Below are 16,814 nucleotides of genomic sequence, written 5' to 3' on the forward strand. Positions count from 1 at the left end.
TCTCTCTCTGTCTCTCTCTGTCTCTGTCTCTCTCTCTGTCTCTGTTTGTCTCTCTCTATCTCTCTGTCTCTGTCTCTGTCTCTCTCTCTCTCTGTCTCTGTCTCTGTCTCTGTCTGTCTCTGTCTCTGTCTGTCTCTGTCTGTCTCTGTCTGTCTCTGTCTCTCTGTCTCTCTGTCTCTCTGTCTCTCTGTCTCTCTGTCTCTCTCTCTCTCTCTCTGTCTCTCTCTCTGTCTCTCTCTCTCTCTGTCTCTCTCTCCGTCTCTCTCTCTCTCTCTCTGTCTCTCCTTCCTTCCCCCTTCCTCTTTGTCTTTATCTCCTCTGTCTCTGTCTCTTTCTCCACTCTCATAGAAACAGACAGCTGCTTCCCTGTGGTGCGTTCACTATGGCTATTATTGCTGGAAGGAGTGCTGGAAATGTTGATAACAGAATCTCACTAACCCACTCATGGTTTGAAAACAAGCTCCCACCACTGGTGTTGTGCAGGCCCTATAGCACCAACATCACCGTCATACAATTGTATGTCTGGGACAGTTGAGATATAAAGAATATTTTAGTCAATTCTTTGATAAGTATTCAAAATTAGAAGCATTCTGCAGATCATAAACTTTACACAAAACATGTTCTGCTGGTCTCTACGTGACATTACTTAATTATTTTTCTAAAAAACCTTAAAAAAATTCAGGAATGAGACATATATAATACAAAAACTATAACCTATAAACTCCTCTGAGCTAAGACACGTTGAACTTTTAAGGGACCTCAGAGGGCATCAATTCCAAGTACTTTCCTTTTTATAAATGAAGAAACTGAGGCCCATAGTAGTGAAGTCAATTGCCCAGGGATAATTAGTAAGAAATTAAAGAGTAGAATCCAAGTCTCCTGACATCAGAGGCATCTCCATCTCTTCAGTTAATGAAAAAACACTGATTTTTGTCTAGTGATAGTTGTATCCATGTGGCATAGAATCAGTCTCTATGAACTTTTATTCTAGCAAACTAAAGAATTTAAAACAATCACCACAAATATATTATATGAGGTAGTCATGGTTATAATATAATTTATGTGAAAAGGAACTGGAATTTGTGAATGGCTTATAAGGTCAATATATGTCATCAGTATGACATGGCAACCCAAAGAGTCAACATATTAGACTTTCTTAATCAATTGTATATGTTCAGAACATGGGAAACGATAGGGCACCTCTGGAACATTATGTCCTGCTCTATTTTAATGATCATTTTTTATTTCTAACATATTTCTATACAAACTTAATTTTCAAATTTGTCCCTTCTAGTATCTCTTATAACAAACAATTAAAAAGTAAGATAAAATTAATTTGTTCTGCAAAACTAACCAATACACTAACCAAGTCTAAAAATATATGCGATATTCCACCCCTCATATTTTTTCTCATCTATTCTTTAGACACAAGTTTCAGCATTATATTTGCATGATCATGTAAGTCTATTTTAGAAGAAACCATGTCAGAATGGTATTTATCCATAAAACAGTCATCAAGAGGGTAGAATCAAAATCAGTTCTATCAAATATTGGCTAAAAGAGTTGATATAAAGGACCCTGATGGAGAGAAGATTTTAACAGGTCATTGTGACAGTCTTCAAGTATTTGAAGGAGAGTCATGTTTTAGAGGAATGTGATTCAATGTCCTGGGTCCTAAGAAAAGAACTGGGACACATGAGTTAAGGGCATATGGATTTAAACTTACTAAGAACTAGAGGACTCCAAAAGTAGAGTTGGGGCAAGGAAATGAGTTCCCTGTAACTAATGATCTTTTAGATGGTCTCCTGTTGGGTTTCTCATAAAAGGGCTTCAGACAATAAATAAGTAGTGATTGGAGTATATGACCTTCAAGGCTCCTTCAATTCCATGAACATGCCACCATTTTGCTCATAATATATCTGGCAAAGAGGAAGCTCAGTTGCATAGACAGGGTGCTTGACTCAGAGTCAAAAACATCCAGATTTGGATCTCTAAGACATTGCTTGTCTAGGTGAATTTAGGCAAATTACTTAACTTGTCTTTACCTCACTAGGAAGTATCTACAAAGTCATATAGAGTTCTCAATCCTCCCTGATGGGAGTTCTCAAATTTGGACTTCTCCAAGCTAAAAAAGGCACATAACATGATAAATAACTAAAGTGACATGAATTCCCACTCTATGTAGGAAGGGAAATAGAAATACCAAGACATATCTGCATTGTTATTAAGGATTACAGGTGTTAGTGTTGGAAAAGAGATCCAGGATTCTATAACACCAGCACTCATCTTAAAGAGAATAAAATTAAAGCCCAGAGTGGAAAACTTGCCCAGTGACTTGCCCAGGATTACACATAACTTTTCTAGTCTTTTTGCCCCAACTCAAATACAGTATACAAAACAGAGAGCTGAACTCCTCTGAGATTCCATCTAATTTTTATCTTTGAGAAGTGATCCAAAAAAAGATGTTGTTCTTAACTTGTTTGAAATGCCTGTGTCATCCTTGGAAAAGACTGTGAGACTTTGTAGGGAGCCACAGTTGAAAAGCAAAAATTCCCTTGGTAGACAATCTCATCATCAGAGTCAATTTCATTTAAAACAAATGCCAAGGAATACATTTAGTTATTCACTAATAGCCTACTATGTTTACAGATAAAAATAGTTAGGAGGCTATTGAAAGAAGTAATTCAATTTCAAAGTGCAGTTTTCAATAATAAAAACAGTACTAGATCACTTTAATAAAACACCAATTCCTTCAAGCTGTCCATCACTCCTCTATGTTGTTATTTCTTCCATTAGAAAGCAACCCTTTTGAGGTCAGGGACAGTCTTTTTGCATTAGCATTTGTAACTTAGCCTTTAGCATACTATTTAGCACATCATAGGGGCTTAATAAATGTCTTTTTTCATCCATTCATTCCTAGGTCACTTTAAGGTATGCAAAACAATTTATATATACCATTTCATTTATTCTTCCCAATGACCTAGCCAAGTAGGTACTTTCAATATTATTATTTCCATTTCACAAATAAAGAAATAAAGACTCAGGAGATAAGTCAACTTGCCTATGGTTGACCAGGTAGTAAGTAACTGAAGTGAGATTCAAATCCATGTCATTTATGACTTCAATTCCATTGTCCTTTGTACTGTATCATATGTCCTCTCAGGAATTTATGTATATTTAAAACAGCCTTGCAAATCCTCAGATGCTGGGGCAATTTTTGGTTTAAATATAGGATGTTGTCTTAATCTCAATATATAACTTTTCTCCTCTTTTTTTAATCCCATTCTTTGATGACATCATTTCTATCAATTTCCCTATTTAATTCCTCAATTGTAATATGTGACAGCTTGCCATTGCCCATGCCCTTCCAAAATTTTCCAAAAAAAGATATATCCTGTTTTACCACATATTTTCCCCTAGTTCTTTCAATAGTCACTGGATACCAGGGGGTACTAATGCTGCCTATCTATTACTCTTCACTGTGGCTATGTAATGGAGCCACCATAACTGATGTTTTATGGACACATGATTTCATCTGCCCAAGCCATGGTCCTATGGACCGATATGCCCACCCCTTTACAATTAATGATTGTTCTTGAGGAATGGTTGTTATTTGATGAAAAGCAAAGTGAGAAGAACCAGGAGAATCCTGTGTATAGTGACAGCAATATTGTTTTAATAACGACTTTGAGCAACTAAGTATTTTTGACTATTATAAATATACAAATTAAAAAATAAAGGTCATATGAAGAAAGGCACTATCTGCATCCAGAGAAATAATGTATGTATGTGACAATTTTGCATATATGTGTGTGTATGATACCTATATGTATATAAAATAAACACACCTCCATGAAGATGATAGATATATGGATGGGTACATAGGTACATAGGCAGATAGATAGAGAGAGAGACAGATATCCACATATATTAGTGTAGATGGGGATAGGGAAAAGATTAGATATTAGAGATAGGTCTAGACCTGTGATTTCATTGATAATAAATAACTCATAGGGGTGGAAACATGTACATATGTAAGTTAGGGCTTTCTCTGTAACTTAAAGTATTAAAGACATTCCTAGAGCACTGAGAGATTAGCAGGGGTAGGAAAACTATGGCCTCAAGGACACATGTGGCCTTCTAGGTCCTTGGCTGAGGTGTTTTAACTGAGTCCAAGTTTTACAAAACAAATCCTTTTGTTACAAGGATTTATTCTGTGAAGTTTGGATTTAGTCAACAGGCCACACTTGAGTACCTGGAAGGCCACAACTTCCCAACCCTGTCCAGGGTCACATAGCCAGAATGGGTCAAAAATTGGACTTGAACCTTGATCATTTTAATTTGAGGCAACTTTGCTATGCTACTTCTATAAATATGCATATGTGTATATACAGGCACCTACATGTATACAAACACAATACATATATTTATATGTGTGTACACAGACGCATATACATATTCATGTTTCCACTCAACTCAGAATTGCATTTCACCTTTTTTTATACAATATTATTTATTCATTTGTAATTTCTAAAGATCTTGACAAAAATAGTTTAGAAAATAGAGGTGTCCTTTTCATGTTTATGCCCTCAAGACAGTGTGTAAGAAAGAAGATAAAATAATAAACTCAACTTTGTTTTTTGGTATGTGACTCATATCAAGAGAAGCATTAGATCTATCACTTCTTTATGAGCTCTTGACTTATCTCTGTATTTTATCGGAGAAGGACAAATCTAACTGTTTCCTTCTGAATTGTTTTTGCAATTCCAGGCACTTTCTAGTCTTCAGGAATCTCTGACATATACAGCCCATCTTCACTCCCTATTATCACCCTCCTTCCTTTTTCCCAGCCATGGTTGGGAAGTCATGCCTATTCTCTTCCCATTTCTCTCCCACTCAGGCCACACTTCACTCCTCATTCTCACTGCCCACATTTTCAGTCACCTAGCCTTAAATTCCCTAGAGGTCTTCTACCCCTTCCTACATTCTTTTACTTGATTTTCATCCATCAACTAACTCCCGCTTGCCACCCTAGTCTATCTTAACCTGAAATCATATACCTGCTCCTTACCTGCTTTTCAAATCCAGATTTACTCCCAGGGTTATGGCACTCATGATATTTGGGGTTGTCTCCACTCCAACCAACAAGATCACTGAATGGGGGAATATATTTCCGGCACCCTTAAATAGAACTCAACTCATAATTCTCCTATAGAAGCATTGTTATATGTGATAACTAGTTCCTATGATAGTCCTAATATTCACACACATAATGGATTAAATTGGCTTCATGGCATGATTTATGAACCTACTCATCACATATCATACTAGTTCTATATGGGAATAACGTTTTCTTATTTTAAATTCCAGTTCTGTCATTTACTATCCAAATGATCACGAGTAAGATACTGCCCCATCTCTGGGTACTAGTAGAGTAGGAAGGAAGGAAGAAAGAAATGAGGGAGGGAGGGATGGAGATAAGGAAGGAAAGAAAAAGGAGGAGAGAAAGGAAGGAAGGATAGATAGAAAGAAGAGAGGGAAAAAGGGAGGAAGAAAACAGGGAAGGAAGAAAGGAGGGAGCAATGAAAGAGGGAAGGAAGGATGTAAGGAAAGGAGGGAGGGAATGGAGGAAGAAGGGAAGGGACAGAAGGAAGAAGGAAAGAAAGAAAGAAAGAAAGAAAGAAAGAAAGAAAGAAAGAAAGAAAGAAAGAAAGAAAGAAAGAAAGAAAGAAAGAAAGAAAGAAAGAAAGAAAGAAAGAAGGAAAGAAAGAAAGAAAGAAAGAAAGAAAGAAAGAAAGGAAGGAAGGAAGGAAGGAAGGAAGGAAGGAAGGAAGGAAGGAAGGAAGGAAGGAAGGAAGGAAGGAAGAAAGAAAGAGAAAGAAAGAAAGAAGAAAGGGAAGGAAGGAAAGAAGAAGAAAGGGATGGAGGAAGAAGCTATTTAGTGTCTCCTATATGCCATGCTCTGTGGTAAGAGCTGGCAATGGAGACAGAAGAATGAAGCAGACCTACTCCCATGAAACTCCAATACCAAGCATGTGAAATCACACATATCAGTGACTTTTGCATTAGGTTGCTTCTAAGGTCCCTTTCAGCTCTTAAGCTAAAATGAAGTCATGTACATTTGGACACCAACCCTATTCCATCACTCATCCAGCATTTATTAAGAGCAGATGATCACTTAGGGATTGAAAGCGCTTTTCATTAAGTAATTCCACATAAGCTCTGACCTGGTTGCAGAACAATTATAAATACTTAGATAATGATTAGAAAGAATCACTAAAGACAGATCAGTCTCCAAGGCAGACATATTTTAGTTGCACTTTATTCTTAGGGCAAACTATTTTCCAAAATCTTTAGCGAGATTCCTCAAACATTCTACCTTGAGTTTTCATTAGCTTAGATGATAAAGGTTTGGCCCCCAAGGTAATCCAGGCCAGCTCTAACCATCTCTTCCAAATCTCTTATTTTACTATTGATGAATCTGATATGCAAAGAGGGGAAAGGGGAAGAGAAGGGGAAAGGACATATATGAATCATCAGGGTTGAAATTCAGCTACTATGATCCAGAATTCAGTGATCTTTTTCTGTACCATTCATTCCACTGGTGCCCCAACAGTTTATTGCCTTTTCAAAACCAAAAACTTCTGAGAAAGGTCTTCCTTTTTTCTTTTCTCCACTTGAGACAGAAAAAAAAAATGAACCTTCTTCCTATTAGGTTTTAATAAAGTACATTTTCTTTAATTAAGTACTTGTGGCAATCATTAATTAGTAGGTGACCTTAACCTAGTGCTTTCAGGTTTCCAACACTTTACATAGACTATTTCATTTGAGCACCACTGCACCTGGGCCATCTCCAGTCTCCTTCATCTGCATTTTGCCTCTGGACCCAGATGACTCTGGAGGAGAAAGTGAGACTGATGACTTTGCACAGCTCTGCCTCATTTTAATTCCCTTGCAAGTCATGACATCTTCCTGATGTCATGATCCTCTTCAAGGACAAAGGACAAACAACCACAACAAAGCAACATTATTAGTTAGGAATGATAATTATTATCACCAGATGCAGTCACACAGTTATAGCATGCGTCAGAGGCCTAGGCCTGCCTTACTACGTGGATGGACCTTCTTCTTTTACTCTATCTTCTGTCTCCCTTAAATAGTTTTTAATTCTCAAGAACCTTAATCTAAATGCATTTTGCCCTGCCTATGAAGGTGACTAGTAAGACAGTCACTAGGCTATAGGACTTGCCATCTCAGAATCATGGAATATCTTCACTGTAAAGGAAGTTGAAAATTACCTTTAGAAAATCCCACATTTTAAAGAGAGGGCAACTGTGGTTCATTGAAGTCCAAGATCACACAGTTCTATACCGGTACAGTGAGGACTTGATGCCAAAGTATGGCATAAATGGTCTTTGGGCATAGCGACGGCTTGTTGACATTTCTCTGCAGTGTCTCAGATTGGGTAGAAGGGTTGCAATGACTTGCTTTGGAATAAGATGGATGGAAGGTGGCATTCTTTTGAATTTGCCAGACTTTTATTCCCAACACAGTCTCTGGGGATGAGAACATCAATCACATTATCTGGCCACCTTCAACAAGCAGCCACTATGTGCTAGACACTGTGTCAGGAACTGAGGGTATAAAGACAAAAGGTGAAGCCATGTCCACCATAGAGGAGCTTTCAGCCTACTCGGGGGGAGGTCATGTAAATTAATAGCATATGGGTAGCACATACAAAGCATGAGGTGCTTTGGGGAGGGGGAAGAAACTAGCACACTGGGGACATGAGGAAATGTCTTCTAAAGATGCTGGTACAAACTGAATCTTGAAAGAAAGGAGTGATTTTGAGAAAACCAGGCAAGGAAGGCCAGTCTTTAAAAAATATAATACTTGGGCAGCTAGGTGGCGCAGTGAGTAAAGCGCCAGCCCTGGAGTTGGGAGGACCTGAGTTCAGTTCTGGCCTGAGACACTTAATACCCACACAAAAATACTAGCCTTGTGACCTTGGGCAAGTTACTTAACCCCAATTGCCCTCCAAAAAGGCAAAAAAAATTTTTAAAAAATATGCTGGATTTGAGTGAAATGTTCCAGATTATCAAAGCATCCACAAGAATATCTGTCAGAGTCCAAAATAGAAGTAAAGAACAAACAGGTGTAATCCATAGGATTCAGACAATGTCACAGGAAAGGTGCAACATTTCCAAGAATGCCTCTGGTCAGTGTAACTTCTGATTTTACAGAGCAGAACAAATAACTCAAGAAGGCATGAGAAAGTAAAGTCAAGGCAGGCCTATAGCTAGAACTCAGTTCTCTAGCTCTCAGTTCTGTAGGCCTTTATGTTGTGAAAGCCAATAGATGGAGTTTTGACAATTCAGACACACACTATTGCTATATGGAAAAAGTAAACTTAAAACAAAGAGTCTCACTCTAAATTCTGTTGGTTTTCAAAGCCCACAAACAACAGGCCTAATTTTCATACTTTATCTTAACATTGAAGTGACCCTGGAATTTCAAAGGTTATGTCAGTTTGATAAAAACTCTACTTAAGCTAAACAAGAAAGTCTTGAAGGACATGCCTGGGGTCACACTGAGAGGAGTGTCTTTAAAGCTCCAGCATCATCTATTTTAAGAGTTGGAAAAGAGCTCTGCAGCCACCTAGTTCAACCCACACATAAAAGGCAATTGAATGTGGAAAGGTTCTGATGATTCCTGTAACAAAGGAAACACGAGAAACAAACAAAAGAAAAATAAAAACAAAATCAACAAGATGGCTTTCTGTCCTATATACCTCGCTCTTTCCTCCATAGTGATAAGAACATTCCTAATTACAGATACCCCAAATTTGCCTCTCACAATCAGTGGGAAGGTATAAATTAATGCAGTAAAAGAGTTAGAAGGAATCCTTTAGAATATTGGATAGATACCGTTTGAAGGATTTATGGGAGATCATAGATAAGAAGCACATGGGGAGAGAAAGCATGGATGGGGACACCATTAGTGGAGTAGTAACCACATAATGAGATTGCAGTTCTTTCTTTATATCTTAGCAACCAGTCATCAGAGATATTTAATAATCAGAAAAACTCATTGCCCAGGGATAAGGTCGTCACAGCTGAGTTCTGCATCACTAAGGGTAAACTTCTACCTGTCTTCACTGAAAAATCATATTCTCAACAAAAAAGAAAGAAAGCATTCCAAAATAATAGCAGAAAACAAATCATAGTTATGTCTAAACATAAACTGGTAAAGATCCATATGTTGGGCAATTTTAATAAATGCTGATACATCTGCCAGTGATGCAAATCATAATTCATTCTTCTCTTCCAATACATCCTAATGCGTTCCCTCTGAGATTCCTTGCATTTATACTGCATATATCCTGTATGGACATTGTTGTTTACCTATTATATTCCTCATTAAAATCTTTGCTCTTTGAGGAAAGTAACTCTTTTTTTTTGTTTATTTGTTTTTCTTGTATTCTCCATCATTTGGCAGAGTACCTGGCACATAGTAAGTGCCTAATACATGTTTACTGATTTACCACCTACTTGATTCTTGCCCAGGTCCTCCTGATGCTGTCCAAAAGGAGTTTACCCAATCTTCAAGATGATATAATATTATATATATATATATGTATATACATACACTACACACATATATATCTATATCTTTCTATCTCTACCTATTTATTCACATATATATACATACACACATATATACTTACATACATATATGTGTGTATGTGTGTGTGTGTGTGTGTGTGTGTGTGTGTGTGTATATATCACAGTCCTTTATTACTATCCTTCTCTTTTGGTGAATGGGGACCGGCCCATAATTTTTTTTTCCTGTTTTTATATCTCTCTGACAATAACCTTTATACTGTATCTCCTGCATAATTCATTGTGGGTTATCCATTGAGATCTGCCCACGCTCACCATGTGTTTCTCTATTACCCTTTGGATGACCCTCCATCAGTACATCTAATGTGAGCAGACACGGCAAGCAGACAGTGAGTTAGGCCTAGAACTGAACAGGAGGAGAGCAGTGGGACAGATTGCCTGCAGGGAAACTGCCCTGTTCTTTGCATGACCCCAAGATTCTCCAAGAAACAAAACACCAGTCTTTTGTGGTATTGTTGTTCATTTATTTGTGTGATTTTTTTTTCTGATGATGCCATATGGCTGCTGGTGACCCTTACTAAAGGGAATGAAGGATCATGCATATATATGTAAGTATACACAGGAATGGGGGTGTAAGGTGGGTGAAGAACACTTTATTTTTCTTAGCAACTGATGTTCCACTCTGTTGGCACAGAAAGAAAATTCAAAGCTAGTGAGGCAACTTCTATAGGATTTCTATCAAAGATCAGGGATAAACCTTCTAGAAATCAGCAAGATTCTCATCTAAAGTCATCTTTCTTTGCCACGTGGGCTTTTCTAAATCTGGCATACCATTCTGTGAGTGGGAACAATATGTTTTGTAGGATGGAGGGAAGTATTCTAATTAAATGTCCACCCACTTTTTCCTCCTGATAAAAGACTCCCCTGGAACTTGCTAAAATAAGGTTCTCCAAGACAGATGAAATTTTGATGAGTAAGTCAAAACACCAAAGAAACCTTCACTGGCTACTAGGGTAGCTACATTGTTTCTTGATTCAGAGAGACACTTCAGGGCCCCTATCATCATCATCATCATCATCATCATCATCATCACCATCATCATCTTCATCACCATCATCACCATCATCATCATCATCATCATCATCATCACCATCATCACCATCATCATCATCACCATCATCATCTTCATCACCATCATCACCATCATCATCATCATCATCATCATCACCATCATCACCATCATCATCATCACCATCATCATCTTCATCACCATCATCACCATCATCATCATCACCATCATCACCATCATCATCATCACCATCATCATCTTCATCACCATCATCACCATCATCACCATCATCATCATCACCATCATCATCTTCATCACCATCATCACCATCATCATCATCATCATCATCATCATCACCATCATCACCATCACCATCATCACCATCATCATCTTCATCACCACTACCACACCCACCACCACCATGATGCTGCCCCACCGCTGCCATCATCATCCTCTTATTATTATCCTTGTTATTATTATTTGTCTTCTTTTTTCTCTATTAGGCACAATCTTTTTCTTTGTCTTGATCATTATCTTCTTTTTTTCCATCATTACCAATACTACCATTGACAATTACCATTAAAAAATTCATGGGCGGCAGCTGAGATTGCATTGTTTGCCTGAAATTCTAGCAGTTGAATTCAATATGTACTGAACACAAATTGCAATGTGATTCTGAAATAATGGGAAGACCTTATAAAGGAGCTGATTTAAAGAGAAGATTAAATAATAGTAATTAAAATAAACAATACCACCAACTACATGCAATGCCTTTCTTATGCCTAATAGTTTTATTGCCATCTTGAAGCCCTAGTGAAGCTCTCAGAGGAGCACAGAGCCCATAAAAGAGTCTGCTGAATTTTCCCAACCTCCCTACGAGGTAGGTTTGGAGCAGGAATTGGTGCCTGAAATTTGCTTTATTTAAATGGGAAATGTTTATAGGTATCACCGGGCTGAGTTACTTAAGTATATAATTGTTTAATCCCTGTACTCAGAGCTATGTAGGCAAAGTAGGGATTATAGGCAATGCTGGCACCTTACAGGGGGTGACACTGTGCCTGGCATGCAGAAGGTGCTTAATAAATGTTTCTTGAATTGAAATGGATTGAATGGTGATAATCGAATGTAACCCTCTAGTTTTACAGATAAAGTAACTGCTAGTTAGAAGTGGGTTAGGAGTACAAGATTTCTGAAATCAGAGAATACTATAAAAGAGAAATATAGTCAATAAATAATCCTCTACGTGCTTCCTTATACTAATGGTGAATCCCTTGCTACAAAGATAACCCAATGCCTTTTTGAATCACTGTAAACATTAGGACGTTCTTCCTCATTCTGGCCAAAATGTGCTCTCTTATAACACATTCCTGAATCCTATTTCTGGCTTCTGGGGTGAAACAGAAAAGGGTTAATTTTTTTTTTCCTATCACACTCTGTCACATTTTTGATCCTAGGGATAATATTCCTTCCGAAATCTTCTCTTCTGTCAGCAAAAAGCAAACAAAAACCCTCTAGTGCCTTCCATATTTCCCCAAATGACATGAGAGAATATTTCACAGATAAATATTTTTTAAGGATAGCAACAGGTGATTGGCATTCAAATTCATGTGTTCACTCAAAACATTTATTGAATATCTTACATTTCTATACTCTCTTCTGGGAACTGGCGCAGGGGGAAATAAAGAAGACAGCATAGTCCACGTGTCTGAATTCCTGATTATTGTGAATTTTTAAAACGTTAAATAAATACTTGTTGACTGATGGCAGCTAAGATGTTAGTGGTGTATATGCTCTGATAACTGACTCTGATGGAGTAATTGAAGTTCTATGGTCCAAAATTCAGTGATCACTTGCAATAGCTATGACCCTTCACTAGTGATGAGGTCAGAGTTGGGAGAGCTGGTTCCGGTTTTTGAAAGAATTCAATTAGACCTTCTCTTTAGCCAATGGGAGTTTTATGAACACAAAAGCATGCAGATCTGAGACTTGGCAAGAAGCTAAACAAGGGCACTGATATAGGACTTATATACACCAGACTTATGTACACAGAAAGCTACACAGCCTGTAGGATGATGATGTGTTTTTAGGGTTTCTAATGGGGGTTGGGAATTTAGGGACAGGATGCGGAAGATGATCGACACAAGATAAGGAAGACGGGAAATTTTATGACCTGGGATGGGGGGAGACAAGGATTTCCATGGTCCAGGACATGGGGGAAGTTTTATTACATTTCAAGGTAAGGTAAGAGACCATAGGATGCCCTCAGGCTCAGAAGGGCCTCCCAAGGTACTGAAAAGACCACCCTTAATATTAAACCTCATGGCACCTCTGTATCCACATCACTAGGATGGTTTATGGTTGAAATAAAATCAACTTTTTAATACTCCACTTAAATTTTACATTCAGTTACCTGTTTTATTATCTGGCCATCCACCCAATCCATCTCTTCATCTTACTGACATGTCTGACTTGTTTCCCCATACCTGGATCAGCACACTCCCCAATGGATGTCAGATATATACCTCTACACCCAGGTCTTCCAAAATTTGTGACTTTAGTCCCTCTGAAATTCAATCTACCCATCTTTGGAACAACTGCCTCAGGGCCATCACCCAGGTGATGGAAGGGTAAGTCTCTGCAACTTAACTCACTTATCTCACTATATATACTGTCTCACCCTAGACACTGGACCATGCTTGAGTTTTATGTCTCAACTAGACATGAACTAAGGCCGTTTTATGATCTGCTTGATGCCACCCATATATCTTCTCCCTTCTATTTTTCCACATACCAGAATATTATCTACTCCCATGGTCAGTTTTCCTTTTTTCATGTTGTATTCCCCTATGTCCCTCTTTAAAAGTGGAACATTCTTTTATTAAAAAATAAAAGTATCCATTTTATTTAGCACTGTGCCTGGCACATGAAGTAAAAGCTTAACAATTGTGGGGGGGGTAATTCATTCATTATCCTATTTTGAAAAAAAATCTCACTTAAGTTAGTAACCCTTTGTTTATTAGTACTAAGGAGATCTATATATGGGTTAAGGTATTGGACAAGTGTCATAGTTAATGCCCTAAGAAAGCTTTTGAATTGAGGAGGAATTACTCATAAAGAATGTGATCCTATGGATAAGAATATTTGTACATACTAGTACAGTGGTTAAACTGATCTCTAGACAACTACCAGCCCTCCTGAAGGAAACTGATGGGCATTAAGAAATGATTAGCCTAGGTATATTCACTACCCCCCCCCCATCAGCATAGTGTGCCTCTTTCCCACATTTTGATTCCATGCAATTAAATGGGCAGACCACTAAATAATACTATCTGGTCACTTTTCTTGGGTAGGTGCTTAGTGATCAAGTCTGATGAGAAGCAGGGAGGTTTGGATTTCTTGTGGTGAATAGCAGAGGCCTTTCAGTGATCCTGAGTTAATCATTGCTATAGAAATCTAATATTCTCCCACTGAGGTCACATCCCCATTAAAGTCGTCATTCATTGATGCTTCTCTAGTTGCCCATCATGAATCAGCAATAGGTAACCAGACTGACAGTGGTAAGGCACATGCTAGGTATAGGTATTGACTTGTATATTCAATCCCCTATTGCCTGAAATGCTTCATATCCTATTAATCTTACTGGCTTCCATCTCTTCTTTCTCCCATTTATGCTTTTTACAGCTGCCTAATTGATATTTCTAAAGACTAAGCATGTAACACCTCTGCTCAAAAAATTAAAATAAAATAAAAACATCAGAGGCTCTCTCTTCATCTAAGATGAAATCCAGAATTCTTTTTTTGGTATTTATCTCCTGGTGTGACCTGGTTCCTATCTCCTTTTCTAGTTATTTCTCATTACTCTCTATGAATTGCTCATTCAAGCCCCAGTAGCTTCTTTGTGCTTCTTTTCATATAACATCTCATTCCTTTATCCATGCCTCTATACATGCTGTCCCCCACATCTGAGATGCCCTACCTCCTTAACTGTGTCTTCTTGACCTGAAAGTTGTTTAAAAGAGGCAAATAGGCTAGATGATACATAAATTAATAGTGTTTTATTCTCTTAAAACTAGCAGATACATGATCATAGAGCCAGAAGGAAACTTCTGACTGATAAAAGAATGAGCAGTGGCAGTTAGTGTTGTGAGATATGTCACAGATTGTGCAGACTTCATACGTGCACTCACATGGGTGATCTCACCATGACTTGCATCTGAAATCACGCGTACATGTATGAGCCTCCCGTATCACTGTTCCTCAAAGAAAGCAATAATACGGTGCTACAAATGCACAGGAATTTGAGACCATCTGGTGCACATGCTGTTCTCACCCAGTCGAACACAAACCCTTACAGTACAGGGACTCTTGCCACACTTTGCATCTTAGGAACCAAAGGGAACGTCTGTGAATAACAGGTACTTAACAAATGTGGGAATTGAATTGAACTGAAAAAGAAAATAAATATAGCATCAAATCCTGAATGGACAATGAGTTGGGTGGGTCATACAACAAAAAAAATGAGGGAGAACAGATGAGAGCTCATTCAAAACAGGTATCCCAAAAATAACCAAAATACCAGAAGCCAGATTATCTGTGCAGGAAGACCCAGACAATAGTCCCAGTGGATGGGAAATCACGGATGTGTCAGAACTTGCACCAGCACAGACAGAATCCACTTGAACAAGAACATGGATCCATTGGTACAAGTTCAATAGAAACTTCAGTATCACTAGAAGATTTCTATAATAACCTTTGTCTTTTATTCTTAAAGAGAGGCAGCTAGGTGGCATAGAAGAGAGATAGGCCTGATATCAGGAAGACTCCTCTTCCTGCGTTCAAATCTATTCCCAGAAACCCACTAGCTGTGTGTTTCTGGATAAGTCACTCAACTCTGATTGCCTCGGTTTCCTCATATGTAAAATGAGCTGGAAGAGGAAATGATAAAGCCCCCCAGTATCTTTGCCAAGAAAACCCCAAAGCGATCACAAAGAGGGTGACACCATTAAGATGATTGAACCACAACAAACATTTCCTAAAGAATGTGGCGTGGCAGTTAGAACATTTGCAGTCAGGAAGATCTAGGTTCACATTCTCCTCTCAGACACTTACTGGTTAAGTAATGAGTGAATCACTTCTTTTCTGGCCCTCATTTTCTCTGATTGTAAAATGGAAATGACTGGAAAAGATGGTGTCTAGTACCCTTTGCAGTTCTCAAATGATGATCCTATAATCCTGTGATGCTGTGTGGTCATAACTTCCTAAAAATATCTCACACAAACACAATTTGCCATTTTAATTTTTGTCTGAATGTTACATTAAAAATCTGTTGATTTTTGCAAATTTTTGACAAACTCAGAAGAAGCATAAAATCTTGTAAAGTAAGTGCAAAAGAGTAGACCTTCCTTCCCCACTCCTGGAAGTTGTTTAAAATCTAGGCATTTCTGTAACATTATGCTAAATTACTGGTCTAGGAAATTCTATATGAAGAGGCGGGGGATGGAGGTGTGAGTAGGAGGTGAACTTCTTTAATAAAAGGAACCAGTGCTGTTCTCTGAAAAAGAGTTCATGCATAACTTCTACTTGCCAGGATTCTGTTATGGACACATCTGCCTCAATATCTAGAGTAAATTAGTCATGATTCTCTATACTGTTTTGGTTAGATAGCTTCTTTCAAACACAGCATTTCCAGAGGAGATCACCATCGTGTCTGCAATTTCTTTTTCATTTTCTTTCCCAAGACATAAAAGATGAATGGTAAAGGAGTCTCTGTTTCAACCATATCTGTTCTCTCCTTTATTTATTATTTCTTAAGGTAATGAATATTATTACTTCTTTAAAGATTTATCGAGAATAAAGGAATTTTTCAAAAACACTAAGGTTGGTGGCTTTATTTCTTTAAATTGTTCACAGATTATAAAGTCACAAGAAATTTACAGCTGGAAGGGAACATGGGGAGCATCCAAGTGGATTGCCTACCTGTGGGCCATGGACCTATGAGTGGGTGGAAGGACAAAGAGTTATTATATTGGGTCTGGGAATGGGTAAGTAAGACAATATCTCTTCTGTGGGCAATAATGATAATAATAATTCTCTTCTATAAATGCCCTACTATTTCTGATGTA

At 37.9% G+C, this 16,814-nt stretch overlaps 1 protein-coding gene across 3 annotated transcripts in view; it reads right to left on the minus strand.

The window, feature by feature from the left end:
* Positions 1 to 16,814, minus strand: part of CTNNA3 (catenin alpha 3) — a 2,053,326-nt gene that overhangs the window by 989,306 nt on the left and 1,047,206 nt on the right. Inside the window, exon 10 of one of the 3 annotated variants that reach the window (XM_069101888.1) lies at positions 14,537 to 15,137. The exons of the other annotated variants lie outside the window; for them this stretch is intronic. Within the exon in view, the coding sequence (XP_068957989.1) occupies positions 15,075 to 15,137 (63 nt within the window). The 3' untranslated portion in view covers positions 14,537 to 15,074. Of the gene's footprint in view, positions 1 to 14,536; positions 15,138 to 16,814 lie in introns of those variants that run through there. 3 annotated transcript variants of the gene reach the window in all.

This window comes from Petaurus breviceps, unplaced genomic scaffold (assembly GCF_028583685.1).
Source record: "Petaurus breviceps papuanus isolate PSGF00001 unplaced genomic scaffold, PetGlider_PUasm1.0 490, whole genome shotgun sequence".
Lineage (NCBI taxonomy): Eukaryota > Metazoa > Chordata > Mammalia > Diprotodontia > Petauridae > Petaurus > Petaurus breviceps.